This window comes from Rousettus aegyptiacus, unplaced genomic scaffold (genome assembly GCF_014176215.1).
Source record: "Rousettus aegyptiacus isolate mRouAeg1 unplaced genomic scaffold, mRouAeg1.p scaffold_m13_p_17, whole genome shotgun sequence".
Taxonomy (NCBI): Eukaryota; Metazoa; Chordata; class Mammalia; order Chiroptera; family Pteropodidae; genus Rousettus; species Rousettus aegyptiacus.
Genome location: NW_023416292.1, coordinates 45,709,063 through 45,718,683, shown reverse-complemented (window position 1 = coordinate 45,718,683; position 9,621 = coordinate 45,709,063). Strand labels below are relative to the sequence as shown.

Genomic DNA, 9,621 nt, shown 5'->3' with positions numbered 1-9,621 from the left:
TGTTTATTTGTTGCTTTCAGGTTTATATCTCACATATAAGTGAAATCATATGGTTCTCATTTTTTTTCTGTCTGACTTATTGTGCTTAGCATAATGATCTCGAGACCTATTCATGTTGTTACAAATGGCAGTATTTCATCTTTTCTATGGCTGAGTGATATTCTGTTATATATATATATATATGCACCACCTCTTCTTTACCTAATCATTTATCAAAGGACACTGTTTGTTTGTTTTTTTGTTTATTTCATATATTGGCCACTGTAAATAATGCTGCAATTAACATCAAGTCTCATGTACTTTACAAATAAATGTTTTCAATTTTGGGGGGCAGATATTCAGAAGACTGCTTGCTGGGTCATCTAGTAATTTTATTTTTAATTTTTTGAGTAACTTCCATACTGTCTTCCATAGTGACTGCACCAATTTACATTCTCCTCAGCAGTGTATGAGGGTTCCTTTTTCCCTACAAGGTCTTCAACATTTGTTATTACTTGACTTTTTGATGATAGCCATTCTAACAGGTGTTTGTGGTATCTCATTGTGGTGTTGATTTGCATTTTCCTAATAGCTAGTGAAGTTGAGCATGTCTTGGGTCATATGTCTTGGGTCAATTATTTCATGTTCTCCCTTTTGTTCTCAATATTATTATTTCTTCATCTATCACATACTCATTGAGCTCTCACTATGCACCAAGTCATTGTTAAGGGTCTTTAACATTCATTGACATATGGCTGGAAAGATGCTGAAATCTCATTCATTTCTAGCTTTGTTACAAGGCAAGTGGAAAATAAAAATTTGAAGATTAGAAAATGAGTAATGATATTTTTGTTCAAACTAAAATGTTTTTTGTGTCATTGGAGTAATGTTGTCTGTGATCGCTTATCTACACAACATTCAGTAGATGTTTATTTAGTGTCTCCTATATGCAAAAATACACTATATTATTTTTGGGTGATGGGATAGAGAAGTAGAAAAATAAACTCAGGTGTTAAGATAGTAAAATGAGTCTTCTTTCAGCTTATTCTGATCACGCTCTTCGCGTTGCTCAAAAAAAAAAAAAAACAATCAAACACATTGCTCAAAAACCAAATGAACACATTTCTCAAAAAGCACATTGCTCAATCTGCCCTCTCAGCCTTGTGGAAAACTACTTCCATAATTATAAGAACAAAAGAATATTTTTAAATAAACAAAAATTTTTATAATGTAACTATCATTATGAATTATCTGAATATATTTTCCTTTTTCCCCTCAGTAACATGTTAGATTGAGAAATCAATTTAACATTAGTCAAATTTTCTAAAATTGATGCATCTGAGAGTGGCTTAGATCCTTCTGCTCCTCAAGCCCTAATGCCAGGGCCTAATTTTGAACAATTTGGTATTTGGTGGCATACCTCCATTTTCCACAGTTGGCTCAATGGTTAATTAAGCCCAGTGCACTATCTCCATGGCAATGACTCTGGCATAAGGAGACCAATAGAAGAACCTCCTGCTGCCAATAAATCAATGAAAATATCAATTGCACTATTAGATGTAACCTGTGATCTTTTGTGAATTGCATGAAATGGCAGGAGAGAACTCGTTACATTTGGTCAAGATGTAAGTCCCCAGACCATCATCGCATCTCTACCCCTGAGTAGAAATCAGTGACCCCGTCCCATTTTGACTTCCCCCCTTATTCCATTTCAACTTGGATTCTGTCTCCTATAGCCTCTGTGCCTCTTGTTCCTCTTGGGAAAACAAAGAGGCAAATGGAAGCCAACCTATGAATAACAGACATCCATCTTGGACTCAGCACTTACAACATTGAGAAACTAGACAACGAACATAGAATAAGAGTAAACATCAATTCCCCAGTGGAACCTGTGTTTTCACATTTCAGGTAAGAGACAGAAGGGTGATGACCCAATGCTGGTGCAATGCCAGTGAAAAAAAAACAGAGACAGCCACAATTAAGAATAGTGGGTCCAAATAATGTTCATTATGATTATTTAAAATTTAAGTAAATTTTGGTAAAACTAGACATATGAATTTTATACATAGTCTATATTAACTGACATATTGCTCTTCTTAAATTTACATAGACTGACTTGGTTCTGAATTAATTCAAAGGGGCACTCAACAATATTTTAATCACAAATTCTTTTGTTGTATTATAGTAAAATCATTGAGCATGAAATGTACCCTTTTAGTAAGCATTTAAATACACAGTACTGATTGCTAACTCTAGGCACAATGTTGTATAGCAGATCTTTAGAACATATTCATCTAGAATAACTGGAACTCTATACCTGTTGAGCAGCCTCTCACCAATTCCCCTTTCCCCTAGACCTTGGCAACTAGCATTCTATTTTCTGTTTCTATGATTTTGACTTTTTAAATATTTTATATAAGTGGGACTTGTCCTTCTGTAACTGCCTTAGTTCACTTAGCATAATGTTTTCCAGGTTCATCAGTGTCATTGCAAATGGAAGAATTTTTTTTCCTTAAAGCTGCATAAATGTATTTTATTATATGTAGAAACCTACAAAATCTTAAACAAGTGTTTTTCAGAAATGATTAGGTGGAAGCCAAAGTTACAATACCTAAAACAGTTTTGAGAATTTGGTGAGTGCTGGCAAGTAATCATAGTTGACAGGTATAAAAATACAGAAACCCTACCCCGGGGACACAAAATCAGAGACATAAATGCCAGCTAAAGCTCATAGAGAACAGATAGATTCAGGAAAAGAACGCATGAGTAACTGCTTTACACAAAAAGAAAGTTTTTATCTATATTATAAACTTTTTCAGAAGGCAACATAGTACTGTGGAAATTATAATCATCTGAAAGACAGATGACCTCTCTTCTGTTGTTAACATATCCAATCAGTTGATTTCTAGTCTTGAGATATTCATAGTATTCTTTGAAGCTCAATTTTTTATCTGTCAAATAAACTACTGGGCTAGTTCTTTAAGATCCCCTACAGATATAATATTTATGACTTTGGCTTTCTAGAGACCTTCTTGGGTAAGAGACAAAAACTAATGCAACATACTTTTCCCAATTGTGAAGGGAAATGATCTTTATTTTATTAAATTCTTTCTGAAACTAGTGGAGTACACCAGGCAGTATCAAAGTAATATTTTCAAAACTGCCTGCCTCTTTTTTATTATAAATTATAATTAGAGAACTAATATTTATATAACACTTAACCATAGAAAAAAATATTTTCTCATTTTGGAGAAACCTTGAAAGTTAAGTTAGCAGATATCATAATGAACCCCATTACAAAGATGGAGAAATTGACTCAAACATGTCAAAGTACTGGAGCTAATATATCAAGTTGGATCTTGAGTTATAACAAAATTGTAACAGAATCATTTTTTAAAAAATAGCTTCATGTGGGAGAAGGGTGACAGAATACTTCTTTCCCTTTCTCACTAACACACTCATGCAGACACACACCATACTGCACACACCACTCCTACACCAATTAGACGATATGTGGCCTAGTGCTATTTCAACCAGCTGTGTAAACTTCACAGGAGTCCTTAAACTCTTTGATTCTCAAATATCTCATTTTTATAATGGAGATATTAAAAGTAATAAGTCATTATAAGGACACATGCATGCATACTATATATATATATATATATATATATATATATATATATATACATATATATAATGTCACCTTATCTAGAATACGGGGAATATGCAACAAACATCAAATCATATTTCTAAAAAATGTCTCTAATTTTTTTTTATAAACCAATACCAAGATTGTGTCCTATTTCTCTTACCGGAAATGTTAAAATCGATACCAATAGACTGAATTAGTGACCTCAACATGAAGTTTATGATTTAAAAAAGAGAGAAAGAATTAGTGTCTCTTGTTTCACAGACTTGTGTAAAGATTTGTTTCCTTCATAAATAGCATGTCTTTGTGTCTTTATATCAGAAAACAGCAGGTAACTGTCTCAATTCTGAAGGGCCAATTAACATTAGGGAAAGACTAACCATCTTGATTATAATGTTTACATAAGTAATGCCACTAAAATTTAGTCCAAATTTTTATAAAAATGCTAACAGATGATATTCAACAACTATGTTCTTAAGAACTTTTCATAAAATTGTTTTTTCCTCAAGATCTTCAGGACATTTTACTTGTAATGTTTATGATAACCTATCTTATAATATACCAGTTCGATTCTCTTTTCTCTAAGAAAAGAACAATAATTCTATTCATATTTATACCTGCAGTTCTTAGGACATAGTTGAAATAATAAAATCATAAAATATAAGAATTATGAAATAATCTATTTCAATATTTAAGAGCACAATGATTAGTTAAGGTTGAACTTAAATATGTAGAGAAGACATGTTCTATAAAATATACATCATCGATAATTATAAAACATCCATAATGGGAAATGTATGTGATGTAATGAGATATGACTAAGGTTAACTATAATTTTATCTTCTAATTTTATCATATAACCCCCCACCAAAAAAAAATAGAAAATCTTTTATTGCTTTCTACCAGGTTAGATAATTTGCATGGATGATTCTGACTACAGAGCAACTAGATACCAAAAGACTTGTATGGTATTTCAAGGTTAGTAACCCTTGCCTCACTTCCTGTGCAAAATATAACTCTATGGAAAACCAAGGTAATTTTAGTCAGGTTTGGAAAGCCCCAGGTGAAAGATAACCCTTCTTAAAATTTCCTTCCCTGGGAAAGTACAGAAAGGCAATTTCAATAACATTCCATGAATTAAATATTCATTACATCTCTGATGAAAATATTTCTGATCCAAATCCCAAAATAAAAATAAAGTAATAAATGTATTTATTGAGCATCCTTCTGTAATCCTAGGTATTCTTGGTCTTGAGCAATCATCATGCTGAGGATGAAATAAAACTGAGGATTCTCTAACTCTGTGAGTCTGAGGAAAGCTGTGATAACATGAATGAGATACATATTAATATGCCAAGTTAAATTTTATATTTATATGATAATAATATTGAGAAGCTATTGGTACTTAATTTGGTTCTAGATGCTGAAGAGAATTCAAGGGAAAATACATATAATTTGCATCTTCCCTTCAAGGATACACAATGTAGTGGAAAAGAGATATGAGTAAAAAATAATACAATATTTCAAAATTAAGTAAATGACACATCAATTTGGCAACCAATGTCTTATGTGAATCCTGAATAAGAAACAACACCTTTTATAAGATACTGAGTAAGCTTCAAAAAAAGTGGATTTAGCTGAGGTTTCAGAATAATGATAAAATGTTTATAAATAAAAAGTATATAACAAACTAATATGAGCAAAGAATGATACAACATATTTACATAATATTTATGCATCCAATTTAAATCTACAGATGATGACAAAAACATAATTTGATTCCCAAAACAAGACTTTGAAAACAATAAATAGTTTGAAATTTACACTACAGCCATGAGTAAAAATTTTGAGGAGGGGAGCAATATAATACAGTTTATATTTCAGAAAATTGGTCTAGCATTAGGTGGTGTATAGATTGAAGAGATGAGAAAGCGATGATGGGAAAGATAGCCATAATATGATCTTAGTAAGTGGTTTTAAAATGTGACAAAAACAGACAAGAGTCTTAAAGAAAGTTCTCTCTACAGGAGAAAGGACTCTGACTGAAATAGGCATTTGGAGGATGTATGATTGTATTCCATCTCGAAGAACTTTCTTTTCCAGATTTGGGTAAAGAATAAAGATACGGTCAGCATAATGAGAGTATAAAAATGTGGAAGGAATGTATAAGGAGAGTATAAGAATGCCAGGAAGTAAGGCAAACAGAATTGCAAAACGTAGGTCTAGGTTATAAAAAGATTAAAACTAAGGGGATGAGTTTATGCGTAAAAAAGAATAATGAAAAACTATATATAAAGTTATATATAAATGTAGCATATTCGTATGGTTTAGTTTGCAGCTGCAGGAAAGTGGAAGAGTGAGAAGTCAGAAAGCAAAATGGACAAGAGTTGAAGGATAAACTGAGACTGAGAGGTTAAGCGTTGTAACACCAGCCTCATCCTGGGAATGAAGAAGAAAGGATAATAGAATATAAGAAATTTCAAGAACACTCTACCTATGGTGTTAGAATTACTGTAGAAACCCAAAATTATCTTATATACTTTTGCCTGATTTTGGGTACTTCTTCATGCCTGAAAAAAAAATGAAGGGAGGAGGAATGAGTTTAGAACTCAAAATCGGAAAATGTGATCTATAATGATCAATTTTATGATTCCAATAATTTTCAGGGATTTGTCTTGGCACCATTTCCTCTTCCCTCTCACGTTGTTTCCTGATGATGTACCTTCCATGGAGCGGGTCAATGAGGCCTCGGTGAGAGAGTTTGTCTTCCTCAGCTTCTCATCTCTTGCTGGTCTGCAGCGGCTACTCTTTGTTGTCTTCCTGCTCCCTTACCTCTTCACTCTGGGCACAAATGCTGTCATCATTTCTACCATTGTGCTAGATAGAGCCCTTCATACTCCCATGTACTTCTTGCTTGCCATCCTCTCCTGCTCTGAGATTTGTTATACTTTTGTCATTGTACCCAAGATGCTACTTGACCTGCTGGCCCAGAAGAAAACTATCTCCTTTTTGGGCTGTGCCATCCAAATGTTTACCTTCCTCTTTCTTGGTTGTTCTCACTCCTTCCTGCTGGCAGCTATGGGTTATGATCGTTATGTGGCCATCTGTAACCCAGTATGCTACACAGTGCTCATGGGACACGGAATGTGTGTGGGACTTGTGGCTGCTGCCTGTGTGCGGCTTTATTGTTGCACAGATTATCACACCTCTGGTATTTCATCTGCCCTTCCACTCATCCAACCAGCTCCATCACTTCTTCTGTGACATCTCACCTGTCCTCCAAGTGGCATCTCACCATGCCCACTTTAATCAGATTGTCATCTTCATGCTCTGTGCATTAGTCCTGGTTATAACCCTGTTATTGATTTTGATATCCTATATTCACATCATCTTTTTTCATTCTTCGATTTCCTTCCACACTGAGTAGAAACAAAGATTTCTCTACCTGTGCTTCTCACATCATTATTGTCACTGTCAATTATGGCTGTGCCTCCTTTATCTACTTAAGGCCTAAGTCCAACTACTCCTCAAGCCAGGATGCTCTTATATCAATATCTTACATGATCCTGCCACAATATTAACCTAAATCCTGCTTTTTCCAAAAAGTAAAGCACAAGGTGTATATTTCTCCTTTTCTGGATGTTTACTAAATCTGTCTTTTAATATATTCAGATCATAATTTTTAAATAACACCTGTAAAGTTCCTGTTACAATGTTTCGTGAATAAGATACATCTAATTAATGTTCAAGTAAAAAAAAACTATACAAAATTTTATCTATTCTTGTATTTTGAATGTATCAATAGAGCTGCTTTTTTCTTCATTTCTGTGCACTAGCACAAATCTAAATTTAGTTAGAATTCTTTCAAGGTTTTCACAGGGGCATAGGTTAAAAAGAAGACCTAAAAATCACACAGTGGCCAAGAAAGGTATGCTAAGCGTAAACCCATATCATTAAATATTCAACAAATAGAAAATATTGTGTAAAAAGCAAGCAGTTTCTGTTCTCCATGCAGGTCAAGAGTCTGTATGTGCATTTTAGGCCAGAGGAGTGAGAATAAACAGGGAGCTTCATGTAGAGGGCTGACAACTTGCTTTATTTTTTTCCCAAGGGCCACTTCTCAGTAAAGATCTTCTGACTGAATCATTTTGTTTCTAAGTTTTTTGCTTTTCTTCCACCAGACTCAACATCAATGACCTATACATTCCAGGGCTTGAAGGAAGAGGGAAGAAACTAGGATGTTGCAGGCCCTGTTTTACAGTGGGATGCTGTGCTTATCTTCTAAGACTGCATTTGTTTTATTTCTTTCAAGCTTGAGACTTACTGAGGGTGAGGTTTGAAGATCACAGAGACTAAAGCAATATTAATTTCTTTGTGCACCAATTCTCTTCTCCTTGGGCCTATTGCTCAGCCCAGGCCTCCAGCCTATTAAGTTGTCGCAGGAAAAGAAAAAAAAAATGATGAAACGTGAATCAATTTAATATGCTAATTGTTCAAACAGTTTAAAAATATTGCTTTCCTGTTCTTTAAAAAAGCCCTAGGAAGTACATATTTTGATCTATATTTTATAGTTGAGAAAACTGACAAGTTAGAAAATTAAAATGTTTTACCTACTAGTGAGTATAATTGATACTGAGCCCACATCAGCTTCTTCCTTTATTAATGCTTCTACAATTCATTCACATTACTCCTTGTGAAGATTATAACTTTTTAATTAATAGGAGGCAGAATGCATAAATATTCATCTTCAATAGTAGAAGACTAAACCATGTGACATCTGTGGAAAAGATACACTCAGGTGTAAGAGAAATGGCCATTATATTATACCATATAGTTAATCCTTCTCCAAATATAAGATGGTGTTGAGAGAGGGGGGAAAAGAAAACCTACCACCTTTTGATTTGTTCTTTTCCAAGACTTGTTCTTTGGAGTCAGATACCAGAACATTGACAAGTGGATAGGATGGTGTGTGTTCAAAGGTCATGTATATTAGAATGACTCCCTTTTCTGTCATTTTATCCTTGCTATTGTTTATAGGACCATATAATTAATTTGACCTTGGGCCTACCATCAGGGGTTAGACTAAACATCTTCTTCTCCTTCTTCTTTTTTTCACACCCACACCCATACACCCTTGGTTAATTTTAGCTCCACTCTTTAGTCATATGAAACTTTTAGGGAAGTGGTGACATCTTTAGATTTTGGGTTGGCTTTAGTGAGAAAGCAAAATCTGTTAGTATTTCAAACTGTATTATGTACTCCAGATGAGCTTACATAGAAATCTTCACTAGTGTTTCAGGCACGAATTCAGCCAATAATAATACATTGGTATTTTTATTTCCCATACAGCGTTGTCTCATATATATATATATATATATATATATATATATATATATATATATATATAAAATTCTTCAGCCTCACATTAGGGAAAGCAAACAGAGGGCTGTCGGTACTGAGATTGACTTCACAGGACTAAGAGAAAAAAATACAATATTGAGAATTCTGCTACTTTCTCCTCAAAAGGAAACACGTAATGTGGGGTAAGCATATCCATAAAAAGGCTTCGAAAAGCCTCAGAGTCCCTAGCAGGGATGACAGAAGGTATTTCTCTCCCAAAGACAGTCAATAAAGACTGGAAAAGTTGACTACTTTAAATGCAAAGACAGAAATACAAGAGACAAGAAACATGAAAAATCAAGAAACAAGACACCACCAAAATAACACAAGAATTTTCCCGTAAACAGTCCAAAAGGAATGGTGGTCTGCTATTTCCTCAATAAAAAAAAAGTTAGTTAATACGAATAAAACAAACAAACAAAGTAATAGATAGAGACAAGAGAAATGTGGTTACCACAGGGAAGAATGTTGGAGCATGGACGAAGGACAAAGGTATGATTAAAGTAGGAAACTCAAATTTACATGGTGAACACACAATGGAGTACACAGATGTTGTATCATAAAGGTGTACAAATAAAATATAAATAAGTTTA

At 33.8% G+C, this 9,621-nt stretch overlaps 1 protein-coding gene across 1 annotated transcript; it reads left to right on the top strand.

Moving 5' to 3' along the window:
* The first annotated feature begins 6,355 nt into the window (after positions 1 to 6,355).
* LOC107499710 (olfactory receptor 10K2-like) lies at positions 6,356 to 7,209 on the top strand. Its single transcript, XM_016124188.2, is given in 3 exon segments — positions 6,356 to 6,798; positions 6,800 to 7,019; positions 7,021 to 7,209. Coding segments are annotated over 3 exon segments (852 nt in total).
* Positions 7,210 to 9,621: the final 2,412 nt, after the last annotated feature.